We start from the raw sequence: 19595 nt of genomic DNA on the forward strand, positions 1-19595 counted from the left end.
TGTTTTACCTGTGTGTTCATGTTTTATGTTTTCTGCACAAAGGTTTGGGCTTCTAGAAGAGTGCAATTGAAATTTCAGTAAAGAAAAGCAGCATATTGCAAAAGTATTCAAATGTTTTCAAAACTTGTAAGCGGAAGTTACAGTAAAAGATAGACAAGCAAAATGCAGAGGAAAGGGCTCCTGTAAATGAAGACTAGTTTACTGCAAAACTGGTATCTGCCAAGTTTATACAATCCAGCCTGAGCATGTGATCAGATTGTCCTTTCATTGCAGTGTGTCTGTGCACGTTTTGCATGCTATTAGGTTCCTGATGACAGTTTATAAAATTAAATTATTTATTTTAATTTATTTGTCATTATTACACTCGTCCCCTGTTATTCGGTCTCCCAATATACATTTTCTCACATATCTCGTCCCAGACTATAAATACCATTTATTGTTAATTGGTCCGGATTGTCATTTCCACAGACTGATGCATCTGGTTCAGACCCGCAACATTTGGTCTGGAGCAATAAATTGACACTGCATTTGAAAATTTGGCCAAGTTACTGTGTGTGAGAGACTGTGTGATGCAAACCACATATCCGCATGCTCAGCTTTCATTTTACTCAAGCCAGACCAACTAAATAAAGGTGAGTTCATTCACTGTTCTTATTATCATCCATCCATCCATTTTCAATTGCCACTTGTCCTGATCCAGATTATGGTGAACTGGAGCCTGTCCCAAAGCAATTGGTGCAAGGTTTGAGGGGTATACCCTGGATACGCCAGTCCATTGCAGGATAGCCACACACACACACACACACACACACACACACACACACACACACACACAAAACAGGCAATTTAGTGTCACCAATCCACTTGATCTCCATGTCTTTTGAATATGGAAGGAAATCAGAATAGTTGGAGGCAACCCAACTGACCCAACCCAACCCCAGTGATTTCCTTTAAGGGAACACCCCAAGGTTAGGTTATCCTGTCCACAAAGTGAAGCTATCAAACCAACAGCAATAAAGTAAATTAATTAAATATGTCACTGTGATTTTCATGTATGACTTTATATTGGCAATATTATGTCTTGTTAAAACAATTAAAGTGATTAATCGTGTTGCACTGAACAATAGAACTATCTTTTTTCAATTTAGACATTTGTGATACATTAGGTTACATAATGTGATTTTAAAGTTTGAAGCCTGTAAACAAGTTCACAATAACAATAAAGGCTGGACACCCCTGCTATAAACCCAGAACGTGTGATCTGTGGGGTTCCTGATCTCATCATCTTCAACAGCAGTTTGGTGGAAAAGAAGAAAAAAATAGCAACTGTAAAAAAATATAAAACTTCTACATTTTTAAAGCAGAAGAAAAAAGAAGTTTAACATAAAGGATTATATAAAACTACTGCAATTACATGGGCAGCTCAGAAAAGCTTCCCAGACAAATATATAAATCAAAAAATCTTTCCTGAAGTGATGAAATTAACTATTTCCCATAACAAACTGCAAAAATAAAACTGCATAAAATTAAAATGCATATATTACACTACCTTTTCCTTATGGTATTATATATCATTCAGGGTGACTTTGTGGTGAACTTGGAGTGGGGATGGAACAAACTAGAGTTTTTCCACATGAAAAATAATGGAATAAGTAATGTCATTATTAATATTGCGTATGCTTCCAGGAACAAATTATAACCAATTAATAGGGGATGAGTGTATTATTATTTTTTCTTCTCTCTCTGTTTCCTCTTTATTTCCCTTTAGTAAAGGATTAATTGCTGCTTACTTTTCTATTTCTTTTGTTTCAGTTAAGGGACCAGGCAGAAAGTTAAGTCTGCCAACAGATCTTAAGGCTGGTCATGGTACGGTAGGCATAAGCCAAAAGTTTTGGAAGCTGATTTTATTTGATATTTGTTTTAGTTTTGCTTTGTCACTTCGCTATATGTACAGAGGTTTTTAAATTCTATACATTTGAAAATGGAAAAAAGTGTTCACAATGCAAGTACTGTCCTCTTATTTGACAGTCTGTGCTGTCCTGATTTTTCTAAGTATATTGCTCTATTTTAAATTCTGTTCATTTCATTTTCTGTTCATTTTACATTTTTCAAAGTGTTTTGAAAGGTCATTCATATCCCGTGCTCAAAGGCTGAGATCAGTTTCAGTACAGGTTTCTCCAAAATACCACAGTCTCCCTTAGTTGAATGTGTAACTATTAGGGTTTTGCAGAGTCATGCAGTGTGTACTTCAACCTTCTTTCACCTCCAGCAAACCTAAAACTTTACCTTAAAGTCTTCAGATTTTCCTGTGATGTTTTACAAATATTACATTTTCTAAAATTAGAAGTACAAAAGTGCATGAATTATAAATGCATTCAATATTTAAAGTGATGTTAGTACTGATTCTGTTTGCTGGAGACACATTAGTGATGTGAAAATTCTAGGGGTCTTTATGACTGTGGCTGTAGACTTTAGGATTGACTGCATGTCTAAACAGATTGATATTGTCATTGAAACTAGAAATGGGCTCCTGACTGACAGTGTCTGTGTGTGTGTGTGTGTGTGTGTGTGTGTGTGTGTGTGTGTGTGTGTGTGTGTGTGTGTGGTGCTATACAGTTCCTATTTCAACATTTTCTGATAGTACTATTGTGTCTCTAGCAGAGGCGGCTAATAGGGTCTGAAAACTAACACCTTATTAAATGTATTCCCATGAATAAGAATTGTTCCCCATTCTTGTCCTGATCCAGTTTAGTAAATAAGTCATAAGGGGCTTCCTGATTTCATCAGAAAGTATGTGAAAATATCACATATAACAAATGAAAACAATTTAGCCTGAGCTTGTCCACATTTTTTATTGTTAACACTTGAAGCCGATATTAAATTCTTGCTAAAAGTTGATAGTATAGTGTTTATTCTTGCCTTTACTTCCACTTTATTTTTATGATTCTGCCACAAAACTGACCTCTAGTTGACCTCTTTTTTTGCAAAAACTGACAGTTCTTTCCTTGGTATAGACTTAGCATTTTGATTTAGAAAAGCCCTTTCTATCTATCTATCTATCTATCTATCTATCTATCTATCTGGCTGTCTTTGGTCAGTTCTCAATGGGAGAATGGAACTTTTCTGCTTATGCTGTTTTCTGCAGGGATAGCTGTCCGAATCTAAAACAACCACATTGCTTAGAATTTAAATTTTTAATTTTAATATTTTAGTGTCCAGTCTTAATTCCGTGTTGACCCCTAACTGGCCAATAATTGGGGAGTTAGAAGAGAATGTTCTGGAAATGCATGGCTTTTGAACAGGCTGTGAGATTGCCCTATCTGCCTTATCTGCCTTATCCCCTACTTCATCCAAAATTCTCTTACCCTGGTATAGACAACATTAAAGGAAGGCCAGGCAATTCACAGCAGACCAGGTGCCAACCTAGGGGTCTTTTCATCCTCTTCCTGCCTGCCTTCCCTCTAATGGCTCCTCTCAGGGTCAACACACAATTGTCAAATGAAGCATGGTGTCTGAGATTTTAGTGACCTGACAATCTGTCATCATTACAGCCTAATTATTCTCTTCTGCTGACAGATAAAAACAGTACAATCTGCGCTGAAACACCAGGGACCGCTGTTACAGCTGCCTTGGCTTTTTTTTTAGAAAAGAAACAGAGAAAAAGAGTGAAAGTGGGAAAAAGAGACATTGCATCCCTGTGGACAGTGATTCAGATAAATTCAGAAAATTAACAATTTGCACAAATAACATCTGAATGGAAACGTATTCACATTTTCTCTTACACCATGCACCGGCATGGTCCTGTGTCAGTTGGCAATGCCTGGCATGTGCTGTTTTTTATTTATCTATTAATTATTATTACTATTATTATTATGTATTTTTTAAATGATTTTATTTATTTATTCCTTTTTTTTTTTCCCCCTAAAATAGGGTATAGAGATAAGAATTCTACTGAGTATCAAAGAATTTACCTCTATTTGGATTTAACAAACTCTCATTACTATGGTTCAGGTCTTCAACAGGACTGTCATTGTTTTTTGCAATATAAATAAAAGTTTGCCTGAAAACAAAGTCATTGTTTTATCCTGAAAATAAATTATCATTTAAAACACTTTGTCAGCTGTATGAAGCACATTAAGATTATCAAAGGCTGCATTTTAAAGCACAGTAACACCATTTGTTTGCCTGTCCTGATGGCTTTGTTACTACTTTTTTCTTATTTCCTCTCACTTTTTTTTGGCACGATCTGAAAGATGCTGCAGCCTTTGTGATGACTTGCTCCCTGCCCCTCACCTAAACCCCCCTAATCTCCTTCCCATCCCGTTCTTTACCGTTCCTGTGAAATGGTTGCCAACACTTTTAGAGGATCTGTTGGTCTCTGGTCTTGCTAATGCTTTGCCGTTGTTGCAGATCATGTCAATGGACATTGCACTAGCCCCACCTCCCAGCCCTACAGCGCTGGCAGGCCTCGCCTCCCCTGCCCCGAAGGGCCCAAGCTGAGCCGCCGTGGGCCCAGCCGACCGCCCTTCCGAAAGGCCCAGTCCGCCGCTTGCATGGAGGTCTCGTTGCCTGCTTCCCACACGGAAGGTGTGTGCCTGTCTTCATCCCATCCATTGCCATCCAGCTGCATGCCTGCCTGCGGAACTCCGGAGCCCCAGACTTGAAGGGGCTCGGCGTTCACCTGGGTTTTTACATCTTGTGGTCCGTTTTCTTTTTCATCTGGACTGCTTTGTCTAACTCCTTCATTTGGAAGTTAAATTTTTTGTCTTTTCTCTTGTTATTCATCAGAAAACCATTCACGTTATTCGTTATTTTAACAGTAAGCAGGAAAGTCTGACATTCAGTCATTTCTTTGTATGCAGCACTAACAGCGTAGTGTTTGTGTCTTCAAACAAACTCACAAAGTGCTCACCACAAGAAGGCAAACAGTTAAATTAGACAGAAAAGGACCTCTTAAGTGACTAATGTATCCCCAACTTGCATTGACTGAAACTTTCTCGTTACGTACCTATGGCATTTATGCTCCAAATATGTATTTATTGGCTTTATTTTTGCACTCTAATTCGGAAGCTTATGTGGAATTATTTTGACTTTAAGACTATGTTAATCACTCCTTTGTTCGATGAGACCTGCATCCCTTAAATCCATCTACTTTGATAGAGTATTGACTAAGATTTCTCCTACAGGTGACAATGCTCCTCAAAGGGTGTGATCTCTTCTGTCTTTGTCAGCATATCTATGTGTGTTTGTGTCTCTTCTGTGGTGACCTGTCATGTCCTGTCCTGTGCCTCACCTGTGCCTTCCCAAGGGTTAATCATAATGTCCTTTGTCACGTCACAGACTGCATTCTACAGTGTTTGACCGAAGTATAGGTATGACGTGCTTGCTATGCCGTTGCACTATATCCATTTTTCCTTTTATGTTTTGGACAAGCGATAGCTAGCTGACAAATTGCTAAAATTATGTGTAGACATGAGGCCCATTCACTGAGATGCACAGACTTGATAGATTACATTCACCCTGAAACCTGTTTGTTTCCACACAGTGTGTCTGAGAGTTTAAAGGTCAAGCAAGGTCGATGTACTGAATGCCAAACGGCACGTGAATACTTACCAGCCATTTGTATTCAGAATTCGGAATCAGTACTCTGGAGGAGTTATTTTGCTAGCTCTGACAGTCTTCCACAAGATTCCTGTGGCTTCTTACCTGCACTGACGTTCCGTTTCATTCACATGTTCAGCAGACCATGATTGGTCACCAAACCCTGCAGTCCTGTTATCACCTCATTTAAGGTATTATGAGAATAATTTATGATTTTTTTTTTTTTTTTTTTTATGAATGACGGTTTAATGACTATTGGGAGTCACATGCTTGGTTGAACATCTCATTTCACTTTTATTGTACAGAGGCCTGAATAGTTTGCCTGCAGTGAGTAGGCCATAGCTGTCCTTCTTAATCCCTTAGAAGTAGAATGCACGAGAGCTGCTCTCCAGGGTGGATTCACTTAAGCCAATGACAAGATGAAACACCCTGATGGAGTATCTGTTAGAGCCCAACACTCAAGAAGATGTTAATATGCTTCTTACATGGACTGTGAGTGGAAAAAGACCCTCGTAGACAGTGGGGGAGGGAAGTTGGTAATTTATTGGACAGTTATATCATCATTGATTCCCTTTGCATTCACGCTCAACTACTTTTAAAAGCGTTGCAGCGTTCATGGATCTTTAGGCTAGAGGTATTTCTTAATGTTAAGACCACAGCAGTGTTTATCTTCTTTTTTGTACAGTAGTTGACTCATATTTTACCCAGAGCAAGAGAAAATAAACAAAACATATTTGTGTGGTCCCTAGACTGACCACCTCCTTGTTGCCTGCACCCGTTATGCAGGTGTTTGCTAAAGACAATATTCCATATATAATCTACTTGAGTTTATGCATCTTTTTATCTGTATATTTTGTTGAAGGTACACTGCACAATATGCTACAAGCAGTTGTGTTTAAGAGCATGAAATTCTTAATGTAGTACTCAGCATATGTAAAGCAAGCTGAGAGGATCCCTGCTTTGGCATAACAAAGCGGTTCTGTTGTGGTGTAGAAGCAAAGTCAGGCCCCAGTCCACTTCAGGCATCTTCAGCTTACTGAACAGATATGTCAGTTTTCATGCTCCCACTAGGGTCAGCCATGAGCCATGATTCACTCCAGATGGCTGATACTGAAAACGCTGAAGAAGTGAATATTTATTTTCACACTGCAGCTATGAGGTGAATATGCATTAGGGGGGCTGCCCTGGTTGGTCATTTTCATTCCACTGCTGATTGATATGTTGTGTCGTTCATTTCTAAGCCGTTAGACGTTAAGGTGTTCAAATACATGCTAGGAGAACTTCAGTGATCAGTGATACCACTGTGGATCAGTCACACACCTAACATCAACAGCAATAATAATAATAAGAAGAAGAAGAAGAAAAATTACACAAATCACATTACCGTTACTATGTTAGATGTTTTTCATAGCATTAAAGAGAACTTCAGTACTACTACTAGTAGTAGTAGTAGTAGAAGTGGGAAAAGAGACTCACCCCACAATATTTTATATGCAGGCTTCCCTTGTGTAACAAGCATATCTTGTTCCTAAAAATCTTTTACGGTTAACTCTAATAAAGGAATGTTTAATTAAAATTCATTTCAATATGACAAAAATGCCTTCCCAAGATAGACAAGGTTCATCTGATTTTCAACACTTCCACAAATTTCCTTTCTTAGGGTTAAACAGTACCAAACTACTACAAATTAAGAGATCAAATCCAAAAAAATTGTACTCTGGACATTTTTGCAGTAAAGTGGGGTCGCAGGTAGTGCTGATGCCTGACAGCTTTTTATGCAGTCTGGGAGGAGCTTGCATGTTTTCCCTGCGCTTGGAGATGCTGATTTTAAAGGTGTTACAGACAATAACAATATTCATAAAGCATCATAAATTAATGCTAAATGAAATCACACAAAATTTATGAGAAATCAGTGAATGGCAAACCAAATGAACTAATTCATAATGATATCGCCAATCAAGAAAATTCTGTATGTTTTATCATTTCAGTTTTTAACCTGTTATGCAAGTTTCTTTTGCACTTCTTTAAACACATTTTTTTTTCCTATTCCTTTTAGGGCTTGTTATTAAAACTTGATAATGTTTTCATTCTATGATTAAAAGAATCACAACATTTCGGAGAGATGGTTACAAGTAGGCACGTAAGCTTTGAAACAAATGAGGCTTGTGGACCTCAGTGTCACCAAGACATGCATTTTAAATGGAAATTACTGTGTGTGTAACTTTGAAATGATTGATTAGGGAATTTTTGGGTATATGTTAACGATGTCATTGTTTGTCATGCAAGGGAAGCCTGCATTACTTTTGCTGTATATCCAGGACTGGAGGATCTAGGAGGGCATATATGTGAGAAAAAGTGCACTGCTGCATGAGTGAAGGAGCATTTGAAGTGAGAGAAGGCTGGGCCCACCATGATTCTGCAGCCTCCGCACTGTTTGGATGCTTTGGCCCCATGAAGCCTCAGATTCTGAGTAGCCAGTGCAGACTTCTGTAAAATGTAATAGACCGTAACAGGCAGCAGCATGAGAGTATGCCATTGCAATGCATAATGAGAGAATGTCCCTTAAGGAAGGAGCAAGAGGTTACACGTTCTTTTCATTTGTATCATAAATATGAATTTACATAGAGAGACACATTGCCTTGACTTTGAATTTGAGTTGCATAATCGTACGCAATTATCTGTGATGTCTTTGCAGAGAGTGCAAGAGGAACTGGAAGGAAACTTTACTGGACTGGCAGATATCAGTCCCTGTGCTGTCAATTAATGACATTGAGAATTCAATTCACTTGCTGTGAAATGGTATGAAGCTTCATGTTATATCTTGGAGATTCATAATCACGTACTGTTCAGTAATTAGCGCTGGCTAATTAGATAGTTACTTCTTCCTATGGTTCCTTTTAATCCCAAACTGCTTTGCACAGAGAGCCTAGTCTGACTTTAACATGCATCCGCGATGTTCACCACACATCTGCATTACACACAATCTATAAGCATAACTGGGCTGTCCCACAACTGTACCATCTGTGCACCGAGAGCCCTTGCAGGCTTTTTCGATGCCCCTGCTTTCCATTGAGAGTGATGTCGTGGCTCAAAGCCTCCAGTCCTTCACCACTGTACTGTCTGAATTATTAAAGTGCTCCACCACAGCAGGGTAACTAAAATAATTAGTGACCAGTTAAGTGAAAAAGGTACTGAGTTCTTCTGATTAGATCCTGCATCAATGTGCAGCACAGTGACAGGGCAGATGGCAACAACAGCAATTATGGCTGACATTCAGATGACATGGCTCATGGAATTATGAGATTTGTTATAAATAATAAAGTGCAGGGGGGTACGGCAGCACAGTGGGTTTGGCCAGGGCCTACTCTCTAGTAGGTCTGGGGTTCGAGTCCCACTTGGGGTGCCTTGCGACAGACTGGCATCCCGTTCTGGGTGTGTCCCCTGCGCCCTGTGTTGCCAGGTTAGGCCCAGTTCGCCGCGACCCCGCTTGGGACAAGCGGTTTCAGACAGTGTGTGTGTAACAAATCACAGTTAATTTGAGTTTTATATGTCACTGATTTTCAAAGGCTACCTGGAGATACAGTAGATGTCAACAGTTGAGACCTTTTGTATTATCCAAACGTGTATGTTGTCAGTGCTTGCTTTCTCGGAGACCGCTGAAGAGTGTCTGTGTCCCAGACATCTTGAATGTGCCGAATGTAGTAGTATCCCCCGTCCTTTCATCCGTCCTCATCCTTACAGCCCTCTATGTGTGTTGCTGAGGCATTGCCCCCCACCCCTCACCCCCTCCCTTGAGCAACATCCTCTCCCCGATCTGCCTCCCTCATGGGGTCTTCCTGTGTCCTGTCAGAATGCCACTCTTTGTGACACCCAGGGCAGGTACCCATCAGGCATGGCACTGTGCCGCTTAAACACACGACAGGCTCATCAATTCAGATACGTGAACACAGCTTTGGCCAGAAGGAGAAAAAAGCCTGACTATTGCTAAGATATTTTACCCCCCTTTACAACATGTAAATACAGCAGCAGTTGTCAGCTATGGGATATTTTTACAACATCGGTCAAGGGAATAAATAGCACCCGCATGTATATGGAAAATATAACAATTAATACCCTCATTTTTATTTTTACCCCTTGCCAGTAATGGGCTAAGCTTTAAGTGGCATGTAAAGATTTCTTAATGACACATTTCTTCACAAGAATTAAAAAACCCTTAGTCTCTGAGCTCGCAGAGTTATTGCAAAACGCCAAAAGTGACTTTTCTTGTATTTTCACTGGTTGCTGCTGTACTACTTCGGCAGAAGTCGATCTGTTACATTGGCGCCATGTTTGTGAAGCCCTTGTCAAAGCCATTCCACTCAATGAATGTGTTCACACAGCCGCATATCCGTGCTACAGCATCTAAGGACAGAAGTCACTCTCGAATCATGATTCCGCCGCTCAGATGTATCTTCTCTCTCCCTCTCTGTGATCGTTGGGCACTGCCTGCCTGTCTGTCTGTCTCTCTCGGGGGATGGGGGTATGGAAAGTAGGCTGTGCTTCCAGGCGGGCAATGCTTCAGCAATTGCACGGATTCAGTATGTACTCGCACGATGAGCAGCACACCACCGCGTACACCTGGAACGAGAGAGGTAAGGGGGCGGGGCTCCACTCGGTGGTTCGCCTCTCAGGCCTGACCAGATCAGAACATGACATCTCATTTTGGATTTCTGCCATATAATTATGCACGAGATCACCATTACATTTCTAATGCTGCTTGCTTGCGAACACCCTTTGTCTCGATAATGTGCTTTTCACGGTTTAATTACTGGTAATTTAAAACATCTAGAGTGAGACTTGCTGGCACTTTGCTGGGTTTAGGTCTGCAACGCTGTGCATTGTTACGGAAGAGGATGGGGTGGAAATGCGCTTCATGACGTTCACCCATGAGTTTACGCCATTGTGACATTACGAGGTTGCGATTGTACTTTGACCGGTGAGGCTGACAGCCACCCTGTATGACTGATAACACAGCAGTCTATATCTACTGACCAAAGAAGTCCCAGATTTTTCAGAACACTCTGACCATGCGCACTGCAGCACTGTACGTTTCGTTACCCGGCACGATCACCGGAAGTGTGGTCCAGCAACGTTTTCGAGCATAGGAACTGGGGTCATCGTGAGGCTTTGCGCTGAGTAACGGGAGAACCGTGGGTGTTGATGTCATCAAAATGACGCAGCGTATTCCTCAATGCCAGTTGTTACTAATTTGTACATTTACAGCCAAAAAAATAATAGTTTACAGTGGTAACAAAGCTCAATATTCCGTGGGATCTTGTACAATCAGTAATTCAGTGTCGCCATTCACATGCTCTGTAGAGCATAAGTAAAAGAGACATTGAAAAGTCTGGAGGCTTCTGGTAACCCTGTGCACATCCTGTACATCCGCGGTGGAACGGATGGCAGCAGCTGAAGTTTTAGCGCTCTGTGCGGTTCATGTCTCAGCTGGAAAGTGGGGTGAACAAGTGTCTTTACCCTCAGCCTTTGGGCTCATAATGCAGACATAGGTGCTGTGAAGACATTTAGATTTGCCTTTGCTTCTTTTCTTGAAAACACTTTAATGCAGTTTGCTTTAAATGTGTATAAATAATAATGTGAACATTAAACTAAACCTTGGATGTTTTTGTCCTTCTCCTGTCCCCCTGCTCTTTCTGTGTTTTACGGGGCACCTGTCTCTCTTCCTTCACCCTGCTCACGTGACCTCTCTCTGTCTCTTCTTTTCTGCTCACGCTGGGTTTCTCTGCCCTTCCTCTGTTTAAATACCCCGCCCCACGTTCTCTTTCACACACATTTACTCTTTTCCATATGCTTCACACTTTTATGCACCCTCCTGTTTTCTCTTTCTCTTTCCTCTCTTTCTTCACTTGCAACATGCTTCCCTTCCTTTTCACACAATCCCCCGTTCTTTCCCCATTTCGAAACCCTTCCCTGTCTCTTTCTCTTCTCGTGCTCCGTCTTTTCTCTCTTCCCCCTGTGTCACACGCTTGCCCTCTCTCTTCTTTCCCTGTTTCACATGCCTTCCCGATCTCCCGTCCCTCTGTTGTACACCCCGTCCCCCGGGGCCGTGTCGTACCCATGTCCTTCCTGCCGGGACCTCGCACACAGAGAGCCGCGAGAACTCGTTCAGCCGCTCCCGCAGCTCCAGCGTCTCCAGCATTGACCGTGAGACCAAGGAGGCGGTCACTACGCTGCGCTTCATGGAGTCCTACGCCCGTAAGGTGGATGCCGTGTCCTCGCCGTGCCTATGGGTGGGCACCAGCCTTGGGGTCGTGCTTGTCATTGCCCTCTCCATCCCCATGGATGAGGAGGAGCGCCAGGAGGAGCCCGTCACAGTGATGCCCAGCGGTGAGACAAGCACAGCATTAAATGTCCCGCCAGGAGGCGCTGTAATTTTCCGTGTGACAAATGACCAGCTGTGTGACCACATCTGACCTTGAAGGAAAGCCTGTCGGTTCTTGGCAGAGAATCTATGGCAAACAATATTTTATGCTCATATTTATTATTTTGCAGGTGAACAGTGACTAATGATTAGTACTTGGCTAACATATGTGACCAAGGACACTTATAGTCATTCACCGATCAATACAGCAAGGCAGTGGAACACACCCACTGGCATACATACGCTCTACAACCCACCACCACCGACTCCTGTTTTTGGGTTGCGGTTGAAAACAAGAGCACCCAGAGGACACCCACACAGACGTGGGTGGAATAAGCAAACTCCACGGAATGGGGTTCGAACCAACAGCCAACTGCCCAGCCCAGGAGCTGTGAGCCCCCCCGCCCCCACTGCCACCTGCTTTTAAGCCACCTGAGCTGCCTGGGGTTGTTCTATTAGCCGCATGGAAAAAAGAACATACTGCTGACAGAGGCTCTGATGTTGTGCATTACCAAAGTTTTATTTTAGAAAGGTTTGAAATATTTATACAAAAGTTGTACTGCATTTTTATAAACCTGGAGACATTGAAAGTGGTACTACATCTCACAAAGAGCTGTGATACATATTCTAAGTATCAAAATTGAAGCAGAGCACTGTTTTTTATTCGTATCCAGGTACAGTGCTTATGCTGAAAGGCTCAGTCCTGACGTTTGGCTCTTTGGACTGTTCTGGAGGCCTGATCTCCAACCCTTATGAGGTGTGGCGGGACCCCCACGCCCCCGAAGACCCGGATTGCCCCCGCAGGCGCAAGCTGGTCAACTTCTCCCCCTCATCGTCACAGGATGCAGCCGGGGAGGGACACCTGGTCGTAGTGTGCTCAGAGAAGCAAGCCAAGGTGTTCCTCATGCCGGCACAGACCCGCCTCTACGTGCACCACATCACCGAGTCCTCCTTCGTCCTGCGTGCCGACGTGGTGTCTGTCTGCAACAGTGTCTGCCTGGCCTGCTTCTGTGCCAACGGGCATGTGATGACCCTCAGGTACCACGCGTCCACTCCCTGGCCTTCCCGGCCGTGGCCTGGAAACTGGGTTGTACTCCGTTCTGTTCTGCCGCCCCCGCCTTATAACCGCTCAGTGTGTGTGGTTGCAGCCTACCCAGCCTCAGGCCCCTGCTGGATGTGAACTACCTTCCACTGACGGACATGCGCATCGCCCGGACATTCTGCTTTGCCGATGGTGGACAGGCCCTCTACTTGAGCTCCCCCACTGAGATCCAGCGTATCTCCTATACGCAAGAAATGTGTGATAGCCTGCAGGTCAGTAAATGTGTGTCAGGACTCCTGTAAGTAACACTCTCGTGGCAGTGTGTGTGTGTGTGTGTGTGTGTGTGTGTGTCAGTGCAGCAATGGAGAATTCTCATCTGATCCAATAAGATTCAGACATTTTATCAAGAGGCCTCATCCGAACTCCAGCAACCCACTTTACCTGAACCACCTGTCAGTCAGGACACACACACACACACACACACACACACACACACACACACACACAGGCTGACTGAACGGCACTCAACCCAGCGGCACAGTGGCTCATCATTGACACCTAGTGGTAGAACTAATGAGATTACCGCTCCACGGTCGGCATTTGGGCATCGCATTACCAAAGTGTTCTCCTTCACTTACAGAAATATTTCAACTCATATCTTAATACCACTTTTAAATTGCTATACACCTCAGCATCTGAATACAGTCGCAGCCGGAAATCTGTTTGCAGCTCAAATTCTACGTAAGCCGAACCGCAACGTCACGATCAACGGAATCGTAATAATACAGTGTAATCCCTAAATTTCTTTTCACGGGTTACGTTCTGATCTGACATCAGACGCAACTATCATGAATGAAAAATTTTGCTGTAAGTTGTTAATTTATTTTGGCCAATTTTTGTTGAGCACTCATCCGGTGCAGGGTCTCAGTGTTCCACTACCCTGGAAGGACAGGGCATGAGACAGGATACAACGTAAATTAGACACCAGTTTACTTTATTATCTCCTGTTTACACGAAGTAACACTAAATTAACCCTACTTTAAAATGACTGAAAAAATACATGTAGTCCTCGACTTGCACGACTTCCGACTTTTGGCTTGCACAATTTGCGACACCCCATACTTACAAAAGCCATCCAGTCAATCTTGTTATGCTGTCTTGGAGTCCCAGTGTTTGGTCATAGCTCTGATGATCCCTCCATCGCCTTTAGAATAACAACAGCTGGTCATGCTTTACAGGGCACCGGGGATTGTGTTTTAGTTGCATAAAGGGATTTGCAGAACTTGGGATTTGTTTGTGACTAAATGCAAGTTCTTTTGATTCTTCTTTATTTATTTATTTTTTTATTTATTTATTTACTTATTTTACAATTAAGCGGAAGTGTGAGTATTCTAGTGGTGCATAAAAGAAAAAGCGAAAGAAAACAGATTTAGAAATGAAAGTGAAAATAATAGTGGAACATGAAAATATAATACTGAACAGCAGTCTAGTATTTTCTATATACAATACTGTGTAAAATTAGTGGAAAAAATATAAGCCCTGTTATACCAGTACCATTCATGGATGTTGTTTAATAATTTTAATATATCTTTATTGTTTATATAAAACATTATAAGAGGATTTGCAACTTTACGATAAAGTTGTTTTCAGAATGGAATCCTGTAATGAGTAGAGGGTCGGTCCGTGTACGTTGCTTTTATTCGTTTTTTTTTTATTCGAAATTTAAAAACAGAATGCGAATTACGATGCCTTCATTCATTTTTTCATTTAAAAATGAAAAACAAATTATGAATTAACTATGTTTAAAAACTATTTTTGCTCAAAATATAAATATTTAAAATATGCCTCATTTAAAGTTTCTTGCCATGTTTTTTTTTTACTTTGAGTTATTTCCATTTGTAAGGGGGTGCGGTGGTGCAGTGGGTTGAACCACAGTCCTGCTCTCCGGTGGGTCTGGGGTTCGAGTCCTGCTTGGGGTGCCTTGCGACAGACTGGCGTCCTGTCCTGGGTGTGTCCCCTCCCCCTCCGGCCTTACGCCCTGTGTTGCCGGGTAGGCTCCGGTTCCCCGTAACCCTGTATGGGACAAGCGGTTCTGAAAATGTGTGTGTGTGTATTTCCATTTGTGCTATTCTTGAAAAACCCGGATGTAAACGAACTGAAACCGCACATAATCCATCAGTGGCTTCATCGAACATGCTGGCTTTGCTCCGAGTTATTCATCATAAGTTAATATGACTCGCCACGTGCATTTCAACAGCAGCAAGAGAGTGACAGTAAGGGAGGATGGCATGTCTACCGAGGAAATAGGTAGGATTTTTCCGGTTGCCACTTCTTAAGATTTCAATTACTAATTAAGCACAGGTGTTAAAAGCACCATAAAGCTCTAAGTTCTAGTTCTAGGTTAGGCTACTTGTTAGATTGGAAATATTGTGCACTTTAGGGCATTCATCATATTTGGTATTGATTGTGAGATTTTGATTTCTACACTTTGTATGATTAAACGAAAAGATAAAATTAAAAAAAAGAGATTAAAAGCAGTTTTTTTTCTCATTTTTCTGCATACAATTTTAAATTAAAAAAAATTAACGTAACGTACACAGACCTGTGTTCCGCTTCATACACATAAAACAATGTGGCATTTATACATGACAAACAGTGTAGTACAGAAAGCTGAGTGGGCCAGAGACGTATTAAACACTGTTTCACCTTAAAATTCCGACTGCATTTTAAGAGGACTGGACTCAGTCTTTGCATTAAGATATTTTCCCGCATCATATTTTTGATCACCTTTAGCTTGCAATCAAAACAGTGAAATAATACACATGTAGCTACCTCTATTTCTGGGAGGTTTCTGTTAAAGTCACTGAAATAGGTATAATAAGTTTAAAAAATACAAAATTTGTCTGGGAAAGTTGTGCAGCACTGCGATCCAGCCTCCACTACCTGCAACCACCGCCCCCCCACTGCATTGTGCTACTGTCTAATTGTGGCAAGTGAAAAAGCTGGTCATTTTTGCTGAAAACAGAAATTTTATAAAACTGAATGATTAAGGAAATGCAATAATAATAATTTAAAAAATGAACTGGGAACCATTTATGTCTTTGGAAATTCAAAACTTGAATGTTCACTATACGAGTGCAAGTGCAGACAATATTGTCTCACCTTTCATGTGTTCCAGTATAGCAAAGCCATTCAATGATTACTGCCTCCTGCTGGCAGGAAGTTAAACTAACAGCGGTGTTTGAAAGGGGTTCTTTTGCTTCTCCCCTTGATTATACAGCAGTTGCGTAATTGAGCGATATAAAATAATTTTGTATTTCTTTGCTTAAATTCATGCTTTTACCAATGGTATAATTTGTGATTTCACTGTACAATTCACTTAGTAAATGTTTGCTGTCAGGATATGCTGGGGGAACTGTTCACACCTGTTGAGACCCCCGAGGCGCAGAACAAGGGTTTCCTGAAAGGCTTCTTTGGAGGCAATGCACAGACATTTGACAGGGAAGAGCTGTGTAAGTGAAGTTTTCTACACTTTCTCCTTATGCCACTGCGGGATGGATGTACCATGTGAACAAGGCTCACATATTACAATAAAAAACAACTCTAAATGTTTCTCTATCTGTTACCTTCTGTGACACTCATCACCCTCCAACTGTCTGATCTACTCTCCTTCTCTTTATATTACTTCTGTCTCCATCTCACATTTACTCCTCCTCTGTACACGGCCCCTTTCCTCTGCAGTTGGTGAGGCTGCAGCAGGCAAGGCCTCTCGGAGCCTGGCTCAGCATATTCCAGGCCAGGGCAGCATAGAGGGCATGAAGGCAGCTGCTGGAGGGGTGGTGGGAGACCTGGCCAGGGCTCGCCTGGCAGCTGAGGAGAGGGGACAAAGGCTGGGGGAGCTGGAGGAGCGCACCGCCCTCATGATGTCCAGTGCGGAGATGTTCTCCAAACATGCTCACGAGGTAGCGTTATGATCGGTGGGAAGGGGACACTGTGTATGGAGAGATGAGTCAAGCAACAGAAAAGAAGAACCAGTGCTATGTGGTGTAATCAGTGAAGATGTAGATGAGAACTGGTGGTATTTGGAAAGGCCAGTAAAGGTGTAGGTGGTATACACTTTTGCTGGGATGTGGTATGGCAGAATTTTAGTTACCTATCAATGTCTTCCACAGCTAATGCTGAAATACAAGGACAAGAAGTGGTACCAGTTTTGAAGCTCGGAGGTGCCGACCTGCTGCTTCCCCGCAAAGTGAAGCAAAAGTGTGTGGAACTCCGCTCGACAGTGAGGGAAAGGGGCAAGACTGACTTCCTTTTTGTGCGCTTCCTGCCTACAGTATTCCTTGCCAGAGCCTTCACTTTTGGGAGGAGCTGAGAGTCAGAGGGTGGTAGGTGGTGGTGAGACGGACACAGAGCGTTCAAGATTCATGCAGTGTCCTCCCCTCGGTTCCCTGCCCATGCTGGATTTCTGGAAACCCCCATGATGGGACCCTCTCCCCAAAACACAACTCAAATCATGCTGTGAGGATACTCCTTATGCTAAGAAAATAAAACAGATTGCATGAAATGAAAAGGTTGAATTATACATCATAAAACTGCCATAAGAAAAGCAGCATGTGACTTTAAAGAAAAAAAAAGTTTTATTTAATATTGTAGGCCTATTATGGGAAATAAAAACTTTCTATTTTTTGAGATAGTAAAAAGAAAAAAAGGTTTAAAAAAATAAAACTAAAAAAATGTGTACCCGCATTGCTAAAAAAGGCCAAAATAATCCAGGTCTTTATTTATTTATTTATTTATTTATTTTTGTTTTTATTTCCTAAGAACTTATGCTTTAGACACCTCCACATCTTCTTCTCACAGTATCTAATCATTCTTCATTTTCAGTATTAGAACTACCTACAAGATGGAAAAACAGTTAAAAACCGAATTCCCCTGAACTGAACAGCATTGCTGAGACTCATATTCACATATTCAGTAAAATGAGAGAACTGTCAAAGCTCAGGTCTTAGAGAGTTTACACTCTGCGGACTCACTTGCTTTTTCATATATTTCATCTACATCATGTTGGCTTCGGCTATATAATACTGGGAGAACTCATACAATTAAAGGAGAGAATCCATCCATCCATCCATTTTCTTTCCCGCTTGTCCTAGTAGGGTCGTGGTGGCAACAGGGAGAGCAGAGAGGCCCAGCCACCCCTGTCCCCCACAACTTCCTCCAGCTCAGCCTGGGGATCCCCAGCCGTTCCCAGGTCAACTGTGAGATATGATCCCTCTAGCAGGTTCTAGGCCGACCTCGGGGCCTTGTCCCAGTTGCCTGTGCCTGGTATACAGTACCTTCAAAGGGAGGCGCCCAGGGGGCATCCTTATCAAATGCCCGAAACACCTCAACTGGCTCCTCTCAATGTGCAGGAGTAGCAGCTCTACTCTGAGTTTCTCCCAGATGTCCGAACTCCTCACCCTATCACGGAGAGTGAGTCCCAACACCCTGCGGAGAAAACTCATTTCAGCTGCTTGTATCCGTGATCTTATTCTTTCGGTCATTACTCAAAGTTCATGACCATAGGTGAGGGTAGGGACGTAGATCGACCGGTAAATGGAGATCTTTGCCTTATGGCTCAGCTCCCTCTTCACCACTACAGTCCGGTACAGCGACTGCATTACTGCTGCCGCTGCTCCCAGTCTGCGGCCGATCTCATGCTCCCTTCTCCCCTTACTCGTGAACAAGACCCCAAGATACTTAAACTCCTCCACCTGGGGCAAATTCTCACCCCTTACCTGGAGGGAGCATGCCATCCTTTTCCGCGAGAGAACCACGGACTCAGACTTTGAGGTGCTGATCCTCATCCCAACCGCTTCACACTTGGCTACAAACCGTTCCAGTGCGTGTTGGCGGCAACCATGCCACAGTGCCAAAAGGACAACATCATCCACAAAAAAGCAGAAACTTCACCTTCCGACTCCCACACAGAATGTCCTCCTGCGCCTTGAAATCCTGTCCATGAAGACCACAAACAGGAATGGAGACAAGGTACAACCTTGGTGGAGTCCAACACCCACACTGAACGGGTTTGATTTAATGCCGAAATGTGGACACAGCTTTCGCTCCATTTGTACAGAGACCGAATGGCCCGCAGTAGTGGCCCCAGTACCCCATACTTCCTAAGCACCTCCCACAGAATTTCCCAGGGAACACGGTCTTAGGCCTTCTCCAAGTCCACAAAACACATGTAGACTGGATTAGCGAACTCCCTTGCCCATTCAGTTATCTGTGAGAGGGTAAAAAGCTGCTCCACTGTTCCACAGCCAGAACAGAATCTGCATTGTTCCTCTTCAATCTGAGGTTCAACTATCGGCCAGAGCCTCCTTTTCAGCACCCTGGCATAGACTTTCCTAGGGAGGCTGAGAAGTGTGATACCCCGATAGTTGGCACACACTTTCCAGTCCCCTTTCTTAAAGATAGGGACCACCACCCCAGTTTGCCAATCCGAAGGCACTGTCCCTGAGGTCCATGCAACATTGCAGAGGAGTGTCA

General features: G+C 42.6%; 1 protein-coding gene across 7 annotated transcripts in view; it reads left to right on the forward strand.

The window, feature by feature from the left end:
- Nucleotides 1–18071, forward strand: part of LOC108920069 (syntaxin-binding protein 5-like) — a 105853-nt gene extending 87782 nt beyond the window's left edge. For 3 of the 7 annotated variants that reach the window (XM_018728545.2, XM_018728546.2, XM_018728548.2), the window contains 8 exons: nt 4411–4587; nt 10134–10232; nt 11746–11985; nt 12694–13057; nt 13168–13333; nt 16462–16573; nt 16803–17023; nt 17234–18071. In XM_018728545.2, coding sequence (XP_018584061.1) covers nt 4411–4587; nt 10134–10232; nt 11746–11985; nt 12694–13057; nt 13168–13333; nt 16462–16573; nt 16803–17023; nt 17234–17275 — 1421 coding nt within the window. In that variant the 3' untranslated portion in view covers nt 17276–18071. The remainder of the gene's footprint in view (nt 1–4410; nt 4588–10133; nt 10233–11745; nt 11986–12693; nt 13058–13167; nt 13334–16461; nt 16574–16802; nt 17024–17233) is intronic. The other 4 variants (XM_018728547.2, XM_018728549.2, XM_018728550.2 and 1 more) reach the window with 2 other exon arrangements.
- Nucleotides 18072–19595: the final 1524 nt, after the last annotated feature.

This window comes from Scleropages formosus, chromosome 14 (genome assembly GCF_900964775.1).
Source record: "Scleropages formosus chromosome 14, fSclFor1.1, whole genome shotgun sequence".
Lineage (NCBI taxonomy): Eukaryota > Metazoa > Chordata > Actinopteri > Osteoglossiformes > Osteoglossidae > Scleropages > Scleropages formosus.